The 20,475-nt window shown below is 41.9% G+C and overlaps 1 protein-coding gene across 2 annotated transcripts in view; it reads left to right on the plus strand.

The window, feature by feature from the left end:
- Positions 1 to 20,475, plus strand: part of FAM81A (family with sequence similarity 81 member A) — a 62,020-nt gene that overhangs the window by 31,474 nt on the left and 10,071 nt on the right. For both annotated transcript variants that reach the window (XM_081148562.1, XM_081148563.1), the window contains exons 4-6: positions 3,153 to 3,271; positions 12,769 to 12,898; positions 14,679 to 14,785. In XM_081148562.1, the coding sequence (XP_081004688.1) occupies positions 3,153 to 3,271; positions 12,769 to 12,898; positions 14,679 to 14,785 (356 nt within the window). The remainder of the gene's footprint in view (positions 1 to 3,152; positions 3,272 to 12,768; positions 12,899 to 14,678; positions 14,786 to 20,475) is intronic.

Genomic DNA, 20,475 nt, shown 5'->3' on the forward strand with positions numbered 1-20,475 from the left:
AAATATCTGTACCTACAGATTGAAAAGTTCACTGAGTTCCAGGTAGAATTGATTAAAAAAAAAAAGAGCCACAATTAGGTACATTCTGATAAAATCCCCGAACTCCAAAGATGAAGGAAAAAGTCTTCTAAGCTTCTAGGTATAAGGAGCCAAGGTACTTATAGAGGAAGAAGTATCAGACTTCCTGTCAGCCTTGACATTCACTGGGAGGAAAGTCAAGAATTCTATACCCTTTCAGTTTATCACTCATCCTTCAGGGTGAGGGAAGGATGATTTTTTTAAAAAAAATATGTCTTTATTGATTTCAGAGAGAGGAAGGGAGAGGGAGAGAGAGATAGAAACATCAATGATGATGAGAGTCATTGATGGGCTGCCTCCTGCACGTCCCCGACTGAGGATCAAACCCGCAACCGGGGCATGTGCCCTGACCGGGAATTGAACCGCAATCTCCTGGGGGAGACATGTGTATGGTTATGAACATTGGAGAAAGGAAGGTAACCATTCTTGGAACAGCAGCGTCCATGTACGTCTCCCAGTTAAAAAGGGGAGGAAAGGCAATGGATGGTGACCTGATTAAATCAGTCAAAATACGTAAAGGAGAAAGGAAACGAGCAAGTAAAAGCAACATAAATTATAAATATAAAATGAGGTGAAAGGATGAATGAAAACACAAACAAAGCAGGCTGGTGTCATGATTGAGAGCACAGTCCCTGGAGCCAGACTTCCCAATTCAAACCCCAGCTCTGTTGCTTTTTGACTGTGGCTTTGGGCAAGTTACTTAACTGCTTAGGGATTTCAGCACCTGGGAAGTGGGGCTGATGAAAGTACCTTCCTCACAGGCTGTCATGAGGATTAAATGAGTTAACATGCTCAAAGCACTAATGTGGTGTCTGGTGGACAGTTAATCAAGTGTTTGCCTTATTACTTATAAAGCATAGTAGTGATGCTACTGTTTGGTAAGATGAAACTTAATAGTAAAAGCACTAAACCACATAAAGAAGGTTATTATATAATGGTTATGGCCACTTATTATAAATCTATCTGTGCCAGATGGCCACTAAATATATATTAAAAAGTAATAAAAGTGTGAGAACTTAATGAAAATACTTTAAGTGGGAGAATTCATATCTCATTTAAGCTGAGATCCAATAGACAAAAATAGAGAAGATGTGGGGAAAAATGAATAACTGAATCAGCAAACTCAATCTAGTAGACAATTTTGAAACTTTAGTTCCTCCAATAGTTTTTTGCATGGAACATTAAAAAAAATCAGTCATGCCCTAGCCAGTTTGGCTCAGTGGTTAGAGCGTTGGCCTGGGGACTGAAGGCTCCCTGGTTCAATTCCGGCCAAGGGCACGTACCTCAGTTGCAGGCTCCATCCCCAGCTCTAGTCGGGGTGCGTGTGGGAGGCAACCAATCAGTGTGTCTCTCTCACATCGATGTTTCTCTCTCCCCCTCCCTAAAAAGCAATGGAAAAAATATCCTCGGGTGAGGGTTAAAAAAAAAAAAAAAAAAAAATCAGCCCTGTGCCTCAAAACAAACCTTAATACCTTCAAAATAGTAAATATAGTACAGACCATATTTTTAAAATCATAATCCAATACAATTAGAAATAAGTAATAAAATGATGAAAAACACTTAGCTTGAAAATGGAGAAACAATTCTAAGTCATCCTTAGATAACGGAGGAATTCAAAACTGAAATTAAAACAGTAAAAAAGAAAACATGTCATACCTAACCTGTGGACACAGAAAGTACTGTACTGAAAAAAGTCTTTGTTATTGAGAAAGAAATAATAAAAATAAAGGAACAGTGTACTCATTTTTTAAAATTACCAAAAGAGAGTAAAACAAGAGAATGAATAAATATTTAAGCTGACATCAAGCAAATAGAAAATGCTTTTAAAAAGTGGCCCAAAGGGAATGGATCCAAGACACCAAAAGCTTTTCCCTTGAAAAGAAGGAGAGGGGCGGTGGTGGCCGTGAGGGGGAGTGTGAAGGACAGAAGGTGGCAGAGGAGGAGGGTGGGGGAGGGAGATGTGCCAAGAAGAAGGACATGTTTGAAAGAAACGTCCGATGTAACCTTTTGCTGCTGAGGGGTCTCCTGCTGCTTAGGACTCAGGTTTTCTGGCCTGCCTGTCTGTCTGTCTGTCGGTGAGTGCTTCAGCTTCAGCTTCAGCTTCAGCTTCCTTCCTGTGTTTGGCAGGCACTGCGGTCCTGGCTAGCCACGTGCTACCCAGGTGACTGGACGTGTCATTCCAGCTGTCTGTGCCTCGCGTCCTGGTGGGTAACGGGGCATCCTGAGCTCCCCCCTCGCAGGGGGCTGGGTGGATCTGGTGCATGTCTGCCCCTCCCAGGACATGCTCAGTGAACCCCGGGGGTGTCCGCATCTCCGTCGCTCCTTTGAAGGTTTCCCAGGATGGGTGCTCCCCAAGGTCATGCTCTTAGGTCGGGTCACTTAACCCTTCAAGCAGTCCTGCTTTCGTTTTCTGCCTTTCCTATGGGACGCATTCTGCCATTCCGGCAGAAGTACTGTCATTGAATAATTACCTGAAAGATCAGCATTGGCTGTATTTACTGTGTGCCAGGCATTGTGCTAAGTGCTTTCTGTGTATCTTATGTAACATTCACAGCGGCCTTGAGAGTTTAGTCACCATTCCTATTAACAGATGAGAGAAAGGAAGCTCAGAGAACCTGACACACTTGCCCAGGACCACACAGCTGGAGCAACCAGAATTGGGACCCATTTGTCTGATGCCCCACTCTCCTCCTTGCTCTTGATTTATTACTTTTTAATAAATGCAGGGATTGTTCACCTAAAACAGTGACTATCCAGAAACATCCTGGAGTGGTAAAAATACATAACCAAGAGCCCAGGGTCCCAGTCTGGGCTTTGCTTCTTCCTGCAGCTGGACCTCCATCAAGTCACTTGACACCTGAGTCTCAGTGTTTTTATCGGTAAATTAAGGGACTCGGTGTGGGTGTGATCCCTAAGGTCTCTCTCCTCTGTCTTAGGCCCTGGTTCTCTTTACATACCAGGTAACTGTTAAAAAGAGCCTCTTTTGAAAGGAGTTCAACGTTCTTATTTAAAATGGTTTTGTGGAATCATGTAAATTCTCAAGTGACTCCCTTGTGGTCTTCTGTGTTGCCCAGGTACTCCAGGAGCAGATCCGCGCCCGGGACAACATTAGCTATGGAACTAACTCTGCCTTAAAGACTCTGGAGTTGCGTCAGCTGTCGGGTTTGGGGGATCTCCGGGGGAGAGTGGCAAGGTAGGTGGTCACATGTTTGGGACTCCACTCATCCTCCTCAAAAGCTATTTTTAATAGACTTCATTTTAGCGGGGAATATATTCATGAAGCCCCAAAGCAAATTCTTTGCATTCTTTGCGTACATCGCCTCCTTCGCCCGTAGAATTTAACAGTGGACATTAGACCTGGCTGTGAGCATGCCGTGATTTCTTGTGTGTCTGCATCTGGAGTTGTGGGCATGGAAGGAAATGGTGGGAGAGCTCAGCTGGCCTGTGCCATTTGGCAGAGTAAGATTATTATGTTTATTGAATCCAATAATGTACAAAGTTGGGACTTCCATTTTGCATGTCTTTTAAAAATTTTTATTTTTCTTATAATTCATTTATTATTAAATTATTTTTAATTACAGTTGACATACTATATTATATTAGCTTCATCTGTACAATATAGAGATTAGACATCTCTATACCCCAATAAGTCTAGTATCCACCTGACACCATGCATAGTTATTATAATATTATTGACTATATCTTTATTTTATTTTCTGAAAGTACTGGTCCGTGGTAGATTGGAAATTTTAAAAAGAGCTCTTTCTTCTCAGTATGGAAAGTGCTGTTCTAGCTGCTCACTACTCAAATTGTGCTCCCTGGACCTGCGGCACTGGATCACCTGGGAGCTTGTTAGGAATGCCAGCAGTCCCCAAAGTATTTACGGGCCTCTTCCGCCCTCTGCTGCTGTTAAGCGTCAAGGACAAGTGTACGCAGGAGCTGTGGAGCTCACAGGCAATTCAGATCAGTCTGAGGTGAAGTTGAGAGTGGCCTGCAAAGGGTGGGAGTGGAAACAAAGGGACTCAGGATCCAAGGCTTCTTTGGAGCAGAGAGCAGCAGTGGGAGGAGGTGCTATTGCAGACAGCACCTGAAGGGCCTTGTGTGCTGGGCACGTGGATTTGGGTCTGCTGGGTGAACAGCAGTCTAAGAGCAGAGATTGAGTGGAGGCCTGGTTGACAGCTCTTGTGTGGTTTTCTACCCTCATCTGAGTGAACTCCAGTCTCCTTTGTATGACCTTTCGGGACAGAAACCCTGCTGACCTCGCCTCTCTTTACCCTTGCACTGCACCTTTCAGCGGTGATCAGCTGCTTGTATTTCCTGAATGGGCCATGCTTCTTATGTCAGTGCCTTTGCACGTGCTGTTCTTGTACACAGCATGCCTTTCCTTCTTCTTTTCTAACTTCTAGTCAGCCTTTAAAACGCTGCTCAGATGTCACCTCCTCCAGGAAGTCTTCCCTGATACCCTACTCTCCTGAGCCCTCCTAGCATTCTCTGTTTCTATTCAGTCTCTCTATTGTCTTCACTGTCTTGGGGAGAAGTACCATCTTTTATTTTTGTAGCTCAAGTGTCTGAGAACAGTCCCTGGAAAACAGTTGATAATAAATGTTTGTTTGGATGAAAGAATGATCTAGAACATCACTGTAATAGGGTAGAAAAAAACTTGAATCCTTTCTGTGAAGATTGGTTTAAAAGAAACCCAGCTCTGTTATAGCTCTCAGAACAGGGACAAGTTAGAAGAGCTTCAGAGCTGCAGGGCAGGGTAGGCACTTCAGGGGAACTTTGAGGATCTTCTGGGTGACTTTTGTTGCAGATGAAGATTCAGTGAGGCCATCCACGTAAGAGGCTTAGTGCAGTGCATGGGATGGCACGAACATACAGCAAATGGGAGCTATTGTTATCTCAGGGCAGCAGAGTGAAACGATCATTGTTCTAATTACAAAATAGAGAAGTTATTTTGAAATACTTTCAGAAATTTTACATTTTTTCCCCTGCAGTTTCTTATTAACTGCTTTACACATCTTGTTCCTTCTCTGTAAGAAATACTTTTACTCTGAAACAATAAAAAGTGTGTTGTGAGTACCACATGCTTTTGCTTTGTTTTATATTTGTCTTTCCCCTATCGTGTTAATGAGACTTTAATTGTTGAAATAAACTCATGTGAAATAAAAATTCTTTGGCAAACTTTTGGCTTCTTGCATTGGCTATGTTATTGTTTTGAAGGAATATGAATGAACTTTTTAGGTGATATTCTTAAATTACTAGGCTGCTAGATTATTGCAGATTTATTTCGTAGTGTTTTGGATCCATTGGTGATGTAATTGATAGGAAACAGGCCCTGACACCTCCCCTGTAGATCCAGCTCGGAGGGGCAAAGGCAAATTTGCCATGGCGATGAGACACTCTTACCCTCACTAAAAAAGACTTTCTCCAAGTTTCCATTTATCCCTAGAGCAGAGCTCAGGGCGTTTAGCTTTCCTATTCTTACTGGAATATTTGGTCCATTTTTGCCCGGTCTTCTTAATTTTTCCAAGACTCAGTGGCCTTAGAGAATTATCTGTATACTAAGGCAGATGCACAAGTTCCTGCAAGGTAAGCAAGCCAAGATCAAGGGAAAAACCACAGATAAATTGGACATCATCAGATTAAAGATTTTTGGCTATCACAAACAATGCTGTTCTGAACATTCGCAGCTTTGTGTGGTCGTTATGTTTTCATTTCTCTTGCGTATCTGTACCTAGCAGTGTAATTGTTGAGTAGTGTGGCAGCTCTACATTCAACCTTTTGAGGGTGAGAACAGCCAGGCTGTTTCCAAAGTGGCCGCCCGGCTGCCTGCCAGCAGCAGCGCTGAGCGCTCCGGTTTCTGCACATCCGCTCCTGCCCGTCTCTGTCGTTTTTTATTATAGCCAACCTAGTGGGTGTGAAGTGGCATCTTGTGGCTTTGATTTGCATTTCCCTTGACTAATGACTAATGGTGTTGAACATCATTTAATGTGCTTAATTGGTGATTTGTTTCACTGCTTTGCAGAACTGTTTATTCAGATTCTTTGCCCATTTTTAAATTGGGTTATTTGTCTCTTTAGTATTGAGTGGTAGGAGTTCTTTATATATTCCAGATGCAGTTCTCTTATCAGATATTTGAAAAAAGTTTCCCGTTCTGTTTTTTTTCTTCTCATTTCTTCATTGGGTTCATATTTAAAAATAATATTTCTATGTCTTTATTGATATTCTCTATTTAATAAGACCTTGCCATTATACCTTCCTTTAGTTTTTAAAGCAAGCTTCTTTTATTTCTTTGGTTACCCTATAGTTATAATGGCTGCTTTGAGTTTCGTCTTTTTTTAAAAAGATGTTTTTATTGTTTTTGGGGGGGGGAGAGAGAGAGAGAGAGAGAAAGAGAGAGAAACATCGCCCCCTACTGGCGATCAAGCCCAAAACCTGGGCATGTGCTCTGACTGGGAATCAAACCAGCAACTGGCAGCCTGTCAGTGCACCGGAAGATGCCCAACCAAGATGAGCCACACGGGCAAGGGCAAGTTTGTCTTCTCTCTCTCTCTCTCTCTCTCTCTCTCTCTCTCTCTCTCTCATCTATCTATCTATCTATCATCTATCTATCTATCTATCTATCTAATCTATCTATCTATCTATCTATCTATCTATCTATCTATCTATCTATCTATCTATCATCTATCTATCTATCTATCATCTATCATCATCATCATCATCATGAATTTTTAAAATATGTTTTTATTGGTTTCAGAGAGAGGGAGAGGGAGAAACATCAATGATGAGAGTCAGTGATCAGCTGCCTCTTGTATGCCCCCTACTGGGGATGGAGCCTGCACCCCAGGCATGTGGCCTGACCGGGAATCGAACCCTGACCTCCCGGTTCATAGGTGGATGCTCAACCGCTGAGCCACACTGGCTGGGCAAGTTTTTGTCTTTTAAATAAGACATCTGCTCTCTTACAGGCAGCTTCTTCTGTCTGCTCTTTCCCCCTGTGTATAGTTCACATTTTCCTGTTTCTTTGCATGTCTTAGAATTTTTGTTAGTAACTGGACATTTTAGGTAATATATTGTTGCAATCTGGTATACGGACACACACAGTCAGGTTTGTTTTTGTTGTTGTTTGTTTAATGACTTGGCCAGACTATTTTAGTGATGCCAATTTCCCCCGCAATATGAAGCCTCACATGTCACTTCTCAGAAGGTACAAAGTCACCTTGCGATGATAGTGGTTTCAGCAAGGCTCTTTGTTTCTTTCCCTGATCTTTTATTAAGCTGTCTGCCTCTGTAGGTACCACACCCAAATCTTAGGCTCCACTAATTGCTGGCATATTGCTGTGCTGTTTTTGACAGTGCCCTAGAACATAAATTGCTCTATGATCTGATTCAATTAAATTAGTACCAGCACTTATGGGCTTAATGATGTATATATACAATAATTATGTGTGTGTGTGTGTATACATATGGTATCCCCCAAAAATGTATTCACACTTTGATTAATGATAAAGGTGGAATACATTTCATTTTCAAAATGTAATAGAATCTACAGCTGTTAAAGTGTGTATACATTTAACTACATACATTCAGCTGTTAAAGTGTGTATACATTTTTTAGGACACTGTATATACGCACACACATACATAATATTAATTATTATAATATGGAAGATGAGAAAATGTTTTAAATGTCATTGCTTCTGGTGTGCAATGCCACCATGCCACAAGCTACAGGAGCAGTTCTGCTGAAGCATTTGCCCCAGTCATACCTGTTGCTAGACCCTTGGGACCCTGTTGGCCAAGCGATAGAGCCGTTCTGCCACCTGACGGCCACAGCTAGGAAGTGTACCTGGGAAATAGCTGCCAGAAGACTGGAAAAGGGAACATTGGGAATCTGTACTATAAAACATCAAGGATGAAATAGGACAGCTGATCAGATTCATTGCAAATTCTTGTTTAAAGTTATTGAACATGCACGTGGATACGTTAGCGTGCTGAGGCTGTCTTTTATGAGCGTTATTTTGAAAAGACAAGAATGATGTCTTTAATTCAATACTAGCTGAAATAGCAATATTACTTTCTCCTTCTACATATATATTATTATTTTATATGTATGTAAATATTTATGTATATAATTTCAAACTTATTAAAAATATGCAAGACTTACCATTTGTTAACATTTTGCCCCATTTACTTATTCTTTCATATATAAAATTTATTTCTGAAATATTTGAGAGTAAGAATAACATTATTTTTGACATAAAAAACCACAAGTTGATGTCACTGTGTATGTTTTCTGATGAGAGCTTTGGTATCCCACAGCCTCTCTCTGCTTTCCCTGCCCACCCTACCCCTTTATTTAGAAATACGCACGTGATATGTGCTGGTTATGAACAGTCAGGCATGCGATGAAATATATAAAATGAAACACGAAGGCTCACCAGCTCCAGCTCTGTTTTACTCTTTAGAGGTAACTAATGTTGACAATTTGGTGTCTGTCCTCTTCGACTTTTTCTCATACATTGTTGTAAAATAATAATTTATCGTTGTAGTAATATAATGATTTACAGCAAAACAATTACCTAACAGTGTGATTTTAATTTTACTGAAGTACATTTTTTAGTGACTCCTTCCATATGGACTGTGGGCGATGCATTTCTTAATCTTTGTATGTGTGAAACTGTCTTTATCTTTATTTTGCACTTATTCTTGGAGGATAGGCTATTTTTCCTAAATTCTTAAAAGAGATCTTTCTCCAACATCTCACGATAGCTATTGTCTTCTGGTATCTGTTGTGTGCTGTCTTACATTCAGTCTTTGATCGATTACCAGTCTTTAGTCTCTGGTAGCATTTAAGATTTATCTGTATCATAGATTATCTGAATCTCACCATGCTCTATTTATTTTTACTTATCCCAGTTCATATTCCTTAAATACTTTAAAACTCATGTCTTTCTTCAGTTTTATGAAATTGCCAGCACTCACACCTCAAATATCGTGTCTGTCATTCTTTCCATTTTCTTCCTTTTTTAAAAATTAAATATGTTGTTGATTTTAGAGAGAGAGGAGGGACGGGGGAGAGAAACATCGATCGGCTGCCTCCTGCACGCCTCCGACTGGGTCCGGAGCCTGCCACCGGGGCACGTGCTCTGACCGGGAATTGAACTGCTGGCCTCTCGGTGCGTGGGACGGTGTTCAACCAGCTGAGCCACACCGGCCAGGGCCCTTTCCTTCTTTTGTAATTTCTCTACCCCTCCTTGACTTATGTTAGTCCTCCTTGTTTCATAACTATTTTTCATGTTTTGAACCTCTCTTCTGTTTTGCTGCATTTTGAGCGAGCTCCTTGCCACTGTCTTCTAATTCACTGATTGTATCTCCTATCATGTCCAGTCTGGAGTTTGTCTGGTCTATTAAGACAACCCTGTAGTTTATTCCCAGGATTTCTAATTTTCTATACACTTGTTCTTCTTTCATCTCTGCCTGTTTTTGTTTACTAACTTAGTATTCTCTTGGTAGATGTTAATCTATCTTTGTTATTTCTTAGTATCTTAAATATATTTATTTTAAATTTATTTGATCACATTTTTTTGTTTTGTTTTATGCTTTCCATAGCTGGTGGAACCCCACTCAGGTCTCTGGTTTCAGTTTCCCTGGACGTAAGTGGAGCCAGTTCTTGCCTTTCTTGCCCTGTGGGAACTAAAATTTCTTCTCGCCACTATTGGTTTTTAGATATAGAGCCCCAGCAAGCCTCTCACACCAGCTATAGCAAAACATATGCTCTGCTCTGTCTTCTCTACAATCTGTCTGCTGTCCACTTTCTCCCATTCCTTTTTGTCCTTTGGGTTTATACTTTTAAAAAAAATTATTATTCGTCTGGTGTCATCTTGATAGATTTTCAGGAGGGAGCCAATATAAGGGCATGCGTGTTATCCACCATGCGTAACTAACAGACCAGGTAGTAGTTTCTATTTGCAACATTTTAATACAAGGTAATTAGTAAATTGGTTAAATATTATAGCTTATTAGAAAGCCTATCAAGCACTAGCATGCTCTCTAATCTTTATTTATGACTTATAAACTATAGACCTATAATATGTTATTTTCTCTAGCTTCTGGAGGGGTATAATTTAACTTTTGTTAATTAGTATGCTGTTTTTAATTGTTGATTGCAAATATGTGATTTAGAGAATGAGACTCTTCAATATCTAAGTCATTTAGGGAAAAGTTCATAAACCTTGTTCAGGCCTCAGTGCAGATATGCATCTTAAAGAATACATCCCCAAGGCTTTTAGGATGATTGTAGGCTGCTGATTTACTGAAAGTGTGACTGGCCATCGGCTTGTTCTTTGTGTGTATTTATAATGACTTGTTCGGCAATTTCTCAAATAATCTTCTGAGCTTGTTTGTCTGAACCAGAGGGATAATGAATAGGTGTCCAGTGTAATCTCCATCAATAATAGGAAAATATACACATTAGGTAAATAACATTTTCATAGTGGTGGCATAAAAGTTTCCTTTAAATTTCTAGATAGTATAGTGTATGTACTGGAGAGAGAAAGTTCCAGCTATACTGTATTTTGTATAGTAGACATTCTACAAATACTTACTGAGTGGATGAATGAATTTTGGCTTGGGGTTCCAACCACAGCCTCTTCACTTCTACTGTGTGTTGCCTTGGGCCTGACTTGACTTTCATGACAGTGTCATAAACCCACATGTGTCTAGCTCTGGCTTCCTTGTACTCCAGCCTCATTTCTGCTTCATGAGGGCCCAGGCAAAGATGGTGGGATAGTGCTTATTCCATAAAATTATAACATATTCTTTGTACATGGCTGCTGATCAAAATATTTCCCATGTGTAATTGTTTTTTCTGACTATAAAAGTTATACGTATTTATTGCAGAAAAGTTGTACAATTTAGAAAAGAATGAAAAAAAAAGAAAAATCACACATGACTCAAGATAGTTGGTTAATATTTTGCATGCTTTCTTGTTATATTTTAATGACTATATGCATCAAGGTTCACTCAAGAAAACAGAAAACATGCTATGTGTTTTAGCAGGAAGAGATTTAATACAGAAAATCACAGCTTGCAAGATCATTGGAAGATTTGGAGAAGCAGACTGCAGGGAACTTAATGGCTTTCAGGAAAACAGGAAGTGTGAGGATCACAGAAAGGGGCCATTGGTCACCTTAGCCGCCTGCAGCATGGAAGTAAATGACCTTCAGGCTATAAACCTCACCAGCGGTTTCCCAGTGTGTCTGTCTGCCCCCTGCTGCCAGAGATGAATAAGCGCCTCCCCTTCTCTTCTACTTCAAATCTTACATAAGTGCCTCCCACTGGTGGGATCTAAATCATAACCGTGCCAGTAAGGGAGCCTGGGAGGTGCGGTTTGGGGGCTTCTGCCCCGATGATATACAGAAAGCATTCACAAGGACCAAGAATGCTGTGTCAGTTCTGAGTGACCCACTCATATAATTGCTTCCCCTTGTCACATCTGCCAATATGTTCTTCCTAAATCTCTTGCTATTAGTTAATCCCCATGAATGTCTGGCCACCTCCTATTCTAGGCAAAATGAACTCCCAGTTATACTATTTAAAGTTCTGCCAACTATGAGGGTTTCCCTTCTGTAATACCCTCAGGACCTCTCCTGAGTGGGCTTTAAGTGTCAGTGGTCTTCTAGAAGATGCCAACCTATTGGGTGTGACCATCTGTAAGTCAGGCCTGACTTTTTCCCCCTCAGTCCACTTGGTCACCAAAAAACTCAAGAGGCCACAGGTGTGAGTTGAAGGAAAGTTGGTAGCAGGACTAGATGCCATGGGGGTCTGGCCTCCTGCAGTTTGCTCATGCCTTTACGACTTGTTCGAGCTTGATGTCGCCTTGAAGATGGAGTGCCGCTCGGTGCCCACCTGTATGGCATGGTGTTCACGATGGACTGCCCAGATGGCACGGTTACTTAATGTCCCAGGATTTGGCATGCAGTCTCTACCAGTGCCCAGTAACAAGCCAGCAGCTACTTCTCAAGGCAGGACTGATTGTGTTGGGGCAGGGGATGACTTTGCTCGAAACCCCTCGAGGTCCATTCTGTGACTCTCCTGTTAGGTCTAGACAGAGGCTAATACACAGATTATCTGTCACCCATGCTTTGAGCACCACTGGAACTGCCAGGTTGTAAGGCCCAAGGGGCAGAGCCGCTTTCCTGACAACTTGGACTAGCTGCAGGGCCTTCCTATGCTCTGGGCCACCCTCAAAGCATACAGCCTTCTGGGTGATTTGGTAAAAGATTAAGAGGAGCTTTTCAAATGTGGTAGAAATTGCCTCCAAAATTCAAAGAGGCCCCACACTTGAAAGGGCAGAGGCGGTTCTAGAGAGCGACAGACCACATCCTCATCCTCTCTAAGCATTTTGTAGTTGGGCTCTCACTGCTCATACGATTTTGTAGTCGTGAGCATTATAAAGCCTTTGGCTCCTTTGATGGTTACATGTGTAGTCTTATTAAGCACATCCCTGTGGTTTAACTTAAAAACCATAATGAGGGCAGCTCTCTGAATCCATCTGAACCTCTGTTAAAAAGAATGACACATGGCGCAGTCTCTTCGAGCGGGGTCATGCATTTTATGGTGTGTGAGGAAGCCTTAGCACTTGTTTCTAAACTTTAATGAGAATTAGCTTTGCTGTTTGCCTGCTCAGATGTGACGCCAGCATAGCCAGACTCTCCGCAGAGCACAAATCGACCTACGAGGGGCTTCAGCACCTGAACAAAGAACAGCAAGCTGCCAAACTTATCCTGGAAACGAAAATCAAGGACGCAGAGGGGCAGGTACGGCCTGTTTCAGGCAGCCGTTTGAAAGTGGTCGTTGTTCTTAGCTCGAATAGCGCGACTGTGTCGCAGGAGGAACTCGCTAGGGCACCTGCCGTGGGCCCCGGCTCTTTCCTTCGCGTCTGCCTTTCTCCCACGTCGCTGGAGGGGCGGGCGCGTCAGGCGTGTGGCAACCAAACCATCGAGATTTTTCGGTACAGTCCTAATTTCAAGGGTTCTTTCCCCCTCATTCTTAAAACAATTAATACGTTGAAGAAATTCTAAATCATAGCTCCAAAACTACCTCTCGCACGGGTGAGCGATGAGCGTTCCTGTACACGCCAGTCGCCCCGGCCTCGGGTGCGGGAACAGGTGGCTGCGTCTCGGGGACTCACCGCAGGTGCCACCGCATCCCGTCGTCTGCGTGTGGGAGGAAATTAGGACACAGCTGGAGGGTAGGCCGGCTAGTGGATTTTTAGAGTATTCCACCTTGAAAGTCACAGATTAATTTCACAAGGCAAGATTCTTGGCATTTCAGTTTGTTTCTTGGCCTCTTAAAACTTTCCCTTTGCCATAACGGGGCCTGTCTTTCGAGGACTCTCCCCACAGTATGCGCTCTACTTGCTCACCTTCCTTTAAAAAGGGACTAGTCCAGGAAAACGGGGCATCTGGTCAGCTTGCTGGATTAAAAATACTTGTGTCCTAACGGCATCCAGTAAGTATCTAGATCTGCTTTTGTGGAAAACAGATATTATAACCATGAAAAGGAGAGTAAGATGACAAGTCCACCAATTTTTATCAAAGAATGAGTGAGGATAGGATTATTATATCAAAAAATAAGTGCCGAGGAAATATTAAGCTTTCTGATTGCTAAGCCAAGTATAATACATATAGAAATCCATACAAAGAGAGATACTTTTTCTTTGTTCTGGATCTGATGAATACTTGTTCCATGAATCATTTGTGTGTGTGTGTTTTAATTGTTGACACTATTGTCAATGTCCCCTATTCCATGAACCTTTAAGTAAGGAACATTGAACATCCTAAGTGCAGAAAATAAGACATTCCATATAGTACTAGTTTTATGTTAAATGTTAGTAAAAAGACAAGGGATATGGGTAGGTAGTGGGAGAAAGGAGAAGGAGGGATGTAATTTACAATTATATTTTCTGGTGACTAAACCATAATGGAGGTAAATCTGGGACCTTAATGGATTTTGTAAGTGATGAGAATTTCATTCTCTGTGACCAGCAGCAATAAAAGTGACTATATCTTGTGCCAGCAGGTGGAAGTAGTGTTCCTGGGCAGAAACTGGGCTTGCTCGTCAGAGAACTGTGAAGTTCAGTGCTCAGTGCCTAGTGAACATTTTGGAAGTGCTGCTGGTCTTGATTTTGTTTTTTTAATCCTCACTGAGAATATTTTTTCCATTGCTTTTCAGAGAGAGTGTGTGTGGGGGGAGAAACACATCGACGTGAGAGAGACACGTTGATTGGTTGCCTCCCACATGCGCCCAACCACCCCCTGGGATTGAGCCCGCAACCGAGGTACATGCCCTTGGCTGAAATCAAACCCGGGACCCTTCAGTCAACACTCTGAGCCAAACCGGCTAGGGCTGGTCTTGATTTTTGATGGATGCTATGAAAGAAAATGGAAGTGGAAAGATGAGGTGAAGCCCTAACTGAATATATTAAATTAGGCTGAGTCTTCATGCCGTTTGTCTAGAATACAGCTTACTTAATGTTTTCTGAAATGACCTCTGGAAAGGTTGGATGTGATATTCCAAGCAAAGTCTCTCTTTCAGATTTCTCAGCTTTTGAACAGAGTGGACTTGTCAATATCAGAGCAGAGCACCAAACTGAAGATGTCCCACAGAGATAGTAACCACCAGCTTCAGCTTTTGGACACTAAGTAAGTAATCAACTTATAAACTTGCTTTTTGGTATAAGTTCTTTATGAACTTATTTAATACTACATTTTTTTCCTCTTGGTTTTTGTTTATTGCTTAAACAAAGTGAAGACAGTACTGGAAGTTCAAAGGAAAAGTTCCCATGCAGCATGCTGTCACTTCACCTTCCTAATTTTTGTTTTTTGTGGTTGGATAATAATCCATCTATCCACTCATTCAATAAATAGTTGAGCTCTGGCCGAGGCGCTGAGGATCAGTAATGAAGAGGAACACTGTTCTTACCCTTGTGTAGTTTACAGTCTAGGGGGTTGATGAGCATGAATTAAATAGTGACTATAATAAGCACTTGCTGTATTATTACTAGTGGTGGTAAGTGCTTTGAAGGAAAGGGACATGGTATGGCAGGCTGAGTAATGGTCCCTCAGATATCACCACGTAACCCCTGTGAATATGGTACCTTGCATGGCAAAAAGGGACTTTGCACACGTGATTAAGATTTGAAGTGGATAAATTACCCTGGATTATTTGGGCAAACCCGATGCCACCCTTAGAGTCTGTATGAGAGGGAGGCAGGAAGGTCAGTCAGAGAGAAGACCGTGCGAATGGAAGCTGAGATTGGAGTGATGCGCTTCGACGGTGGAGGAAGGGGCCACATGCTGAAAAGGGCAAGAAAATGTTTCTCCTTACAGAGCCCCCAGACGGCGCACACCTAGACTTTATTCCAGACCTCTGGCCTTCAGAACTATAAGAAGATAAATGCATTGTTTTTAGCCACCAAGTTTGTGGTCACTTGTCACAGCAGCCACGGGAAACTAATCCAGTGGTGCTGTGAGAGTGAATGACAGAGGCCTGGCTGTGGGGCCGTCCTGAGGAGGCGGTGTTTGAAGTAAGAGTTGAAGACTGAGTGGAATTCACTGGGTAAAGAGGGAGGTAAGAACATGCGGGATGGAATAGCCTATCTTGGGGAAAATGGGGCATACTGAAACTGCAATATAGCCAAGGTGGCTGGAACAGAGATGTGAGGCTGGAGAGGAGGCGGGCCAGCTTGCAGGGCCTTGTAGACCACAGCCAAGAGTTTCTGTTTCCATCACTAGAGCAGTAAGGAGCCATTGGAAGATTTTAAGCAGATAAAGTGATATAATCTCATATGTATAGATGAAGATACATAATTTTGTTCAATGGCCTTGATTGCAGTTGGAAATGGGTCACAAGGGGCCAAAGCAGAGATGGAGACATCAGTTGGGAGTGCTGTTTTAGTCTAGGTGGGAGAGGTCTGCACCAGGGTGATTCTGAGCTATCTCATCGGTGCCCTATAATTTGCTCTACTTCCACATTGTGTCATAGTGACATTAGACTGTACTTGCTGCAGTGAAACTCATCTGCTGCTCTTATGCTAAATCACAAAACCACACACTTTTCCCCATCATGAAGCTTCATGAGCTCGGCGTTTTCCTGCCAAAGCAGAGCCAGGATTGACGATATGTGTATATGTGTGTGCACTCGTGCGCGTGTATTCGTGTCTGTGTGTGTGTGTATACATACATATATGTATATTTCACAATACATTTTTTAAAGACTGCAGTATGGAGCTTTGTTAAAGGCTGTGGAAAGTTTAAATTAATATCTCTCCAGGTCCTTGTATCTCATGGTCTCCATGTTTAATGCTATTTCAGGGTTGTTGTCAATTTAACAGGAATTTATTTGTGAAAAACACATTTCCTCTCCTCTAATTAGCTATATTTATATAATTACTGAGCTATGTCACCATTTCTCATAGATCCTGTAAGCTGGCCAAGTACAGACAGATCTCTCCAATCTTTCTTTGATCACACAGGACGAAAATAAACATCTCAGTATTTTTTGTCTTCTGTGAATTATTTCCTTAGGAGATATTACTAGTCAGCAGACATGAACATCTTTATTTTCCTTCCTACAATTTAAAGTCTAGAAGTCTACACACAAGCGCTGTTCACAGAGAAAAGGAGACAAAGCCTGGGGCCTCTGTGAGGTAGAAGATGTATTGGCGACCCAAAAGGTGAAACCCCTGTTGGATGAACTAGGAAAAATTCCACTCCTCACAGACTGTAAGGAAACTTACCTGGCTAATTTTGGCTCTGGGTAGAGGAGTAAAAGCTAGTTCCTGAATATCAGGATCACACATAACCTTTGTATAGATTTAGAACTATAGTTCACATTACCAAGGGGCTTGAAGAAAACCCCAGAGGGTAACTATCTTAGAGTGATCCTGATTCTGTAGTGGCCTGAGATTCCTGCCAGAAGCAAAAGCAAATCCTCAGTCTTCAAGTCTTCCCACAGACAAAGGAAGTCCTGAGGAATAGGAATTTACAGTCAAATATTGTGAAACAGCACAAGGGGAAAAGCCACATAAGTGATCGAGTCAGAAGAAACAACAAAAAGCAGAATCAGTCTTCTGCATACTGTATATATAGGAATTATTGGATAAAATAAGTAGGCATGTTAAATTGTGGAGCATAGCCTGAGGCCCCGTCTGATCATGAATCCCAGCCTGTAGCCCTGCCTGAACTTGGAGTCCAGCCAGTAGCGATATCTGGCCAGGCAGTACAACTTGGAGCCCCACCTGTTCAGGTACAGTTGTAGAGCCCAGCCTGCAGCCCTGCCCAATCATGGAATCCAACCAGCAGCACCATCCTGCCAGGGAGCACAGCCTGCAACCCTACCCAACCAGAGGTAATTGCAGAGCCCAGTTAGTGGCTCCAAAGCACTCTGAAGCCCATCCAGTAGCCCCACCTGGACAGGGAGCCCAGCCAGTGGCCCCCACTACCTCAGAGCATGGAGAGCAGTTCTGCTCAACTAGACACCTCACGGACATATACAGAACATTCTATCCCACAGCAGCAGACTACACGTTCTTCTTAAGTGCACACAACATTCTGTAGGGTAGAGCATATGTTAGGCCACAAAACAAGTTTTAACAAATTAAAGAAGATTGAAATAAAACCAACTATCTTTTTTTTTTTTTTTTTTTTACCGTAATAGTATAAAATTAGAAATCAATAACAGGAGGGAAACGGGAAATTAAACAACCCATTCCTGAATAATCACACGTCAAAAAAGATCAAGAGGGAAATTTTAAAATCTTGAAATAAATGAAAATGGAAACACAACATACCAAAACTTACTGGATGCAGCAAAAGCAGTTCTGTGAGGAAAGTTTACAATGATAAATGTCTACATTATGAAAAAAGAAAGATCTCGAATAAACAACCAAACTTTATGCCTCAAGGAATTAGAAAAAGAAAAAGCAACTAATCTCAAAGATAGAAGAAGGAAAGAAATAATGAAGCTTAACTAGAAATAAATGAAGTACAGAATAGACAACAATAGAAAAACAACAGGAAAAGTAAGCAAAGCTAATTGTTGGTTTGTTTGAAAGATAAACCAAAAATTGACAAACCTTACCGAGGCCACACAAGCAAAAAGAAAGAGGGCTCAACTAAATAAAATTTAAAAAGGAAGAGGAGGCATTACAGCTAATACCACAGAAATGCAAAGGATCATAAGAGTCTACTATGAACAATCATATGCCAGCAAATTGGATAATCTAGAAAAAAATCAGTGAATTTCTAGAAACACACAACCTACCAAGACTGAATTATGAAAAAATAGAAAATCTGAACAGACCAGTAATGAGTAAGAAGATTGAATCAGTAATCAAAAACCTCCTGATAAATAAAAGCCTAGTACCAAATGGCTTCATGGGTGAATTCTACCAAATATTTAAAGAATGATTAATGCAATCATTCTCAAACTCATCCAAAAAATTGAAGAGGAGGGAACACTTCCAAACTCATTTTATGAGGCTAGCGTTACCCTGATGCCAAAGCTACATATAGACACTATAAGAAAATAGCCCTGATGAACATACATGCAGAAATTCTCAACAAAACACTAGCAAACCAAATTCAACAGTATATTAAAAGAATCATATACTAGGAGATTAAAGATGGTGGCAGACTGAGTGAAAGCTACACTGACACTCTCCTGGGACCAAACTGGAATTACAACTAAAATATAGAAAAACCATCCTGAATAATCAACTGCAACTAAAGAGTGGCTGGAGAGCAGCCTCATAACCAAGGACGAAAAGTGGAGACCCCACAAAGACTGGTAGGAAGTGGGAAGGCCCAAGAGGGCTGGCTGGGCTCCCACAGGCAGCAGCTGAAGGTCCGGAGGGATATCTCAGCTGTGGAAGGCTCCCACTGAGGACTCTGGGGCCGAAACCCCAGGGGCTGGGCTTCCCAGCCAAAGCACCAGCACTGAGAAAGGTGCCCACATAACATCTGGCTGTGAAAAGCAGCAGGGTTTCTGTCTGCCAGGGAGAGATGGCTGGATCTGCAGGTACCCTCTTAAAGAGCCAAAGCACAAAGTTTCATGTGCAGCCACTCACCTTGGGCTACAGCAGAGGGAGGGCAGAGTGGACTGGAGCTGTGTGAGGAGAACCTAGGGTTGCGGGCTCTGGAGATAGAGCTCAGAGGGCACCCTCTGGATTCCTGTGCTGAGTCATTCCTCATACTGCAGAGGACATCTTTCATAGGCAGACATTTACCTTTCAAGCAGCTTTTGCCTGAGTGGGAAGCAATTGCCCCAACCTGCTAGAAAACCTCTGGCCCTATCCTGTGGAGTTTCTACAGCCTGAGGCTCATTAAGAGAATCAGATTAATCAGCCTGCAGCCAGAGGCAGACCTCAGAGTGCTTTGAGTCTTTGCCTGATCTACTTCAGGACCCGGACCTTGGAAAAGCAGACTTTGGTGTGCATCTTGGTCCTGTCCAAATGCACCCGGCACCAACACAGGGGACCTCAAACCGTGGGTTGTTGATAGCTCCAGGACAGGCCAGTCACAAACAGCATCTGACATTGGCCTGCATCAGAGACCTTCCAAAAAGACTGAGAGTCCTAGCAGATCTACCTAATACATAGAAACAAACCCAAACAGGCAGCCAAAATGGGGAGACAAAAAAACAAGCCCCAAATGAAAGAAAAAGAGAAGTCTCCAGAAAAAGAGCCAAATGAAATGGAGATAAGCAATCTAACAGATATAGAGTTCAGAATACTGATTGTATTGTAAGGATGCTCAACAGCATGAAAAAAGTTATGGAAACTATGAAAAATGACCAGTCAGAAATGAAGGATGACATAGCAGAAATAAAGAATACATTGGAAGGAATAAATAGCAGATTAGAGGAAGCTGAAGATCGGATCAGCAAATTAGAAGACAGGGTAGGAAAAATCACTCAGTCAGAGATCCAAAAAGAAAAACAATTAAAAAACAGGAGGACAGTCTAAGGGAGCTGTGATACAACATGAAGTGTAACAATATTCGCATCATAGAAGATCCAGAGGAGGTTGAAAGTAAGCAAGGTTTAGAGAATCTGTTTGAAGAAATAATGGCAGAAAACTTCTCTAACCTGGTCAAGGAATAAGTCACACAAGTTCAGGAGGCACACAGAGTCCCAAGGAAGAAGAATCCAAAAAGGCCCACACTCAGACACATCATAATTAAAATGCCAAAAATTCAAGACAAAGAGAAAATCTTAAAGGCAGCAAGAGAAAAGCAATCTGTTACCTACAAAGGAGCACCCATAAGGTTGTCATCTCACTTCTCATCAGAAACTGTACAGGTCAGGAGGGAATGGCATGAAGTACTCAAGG

This window comes from Miniopterus schreibersii (assembly GCF_964146895.1).
Source record: "Miniopterus schreibersii genome assembly, chromosome: 1".
NCBI classification, from domain to species: Eukaryota; Metazoa; Chordata; class Mammalia; order Chiroptera; family Miniopteridae; genus Miniopterus; species Miniopterus schreibersii.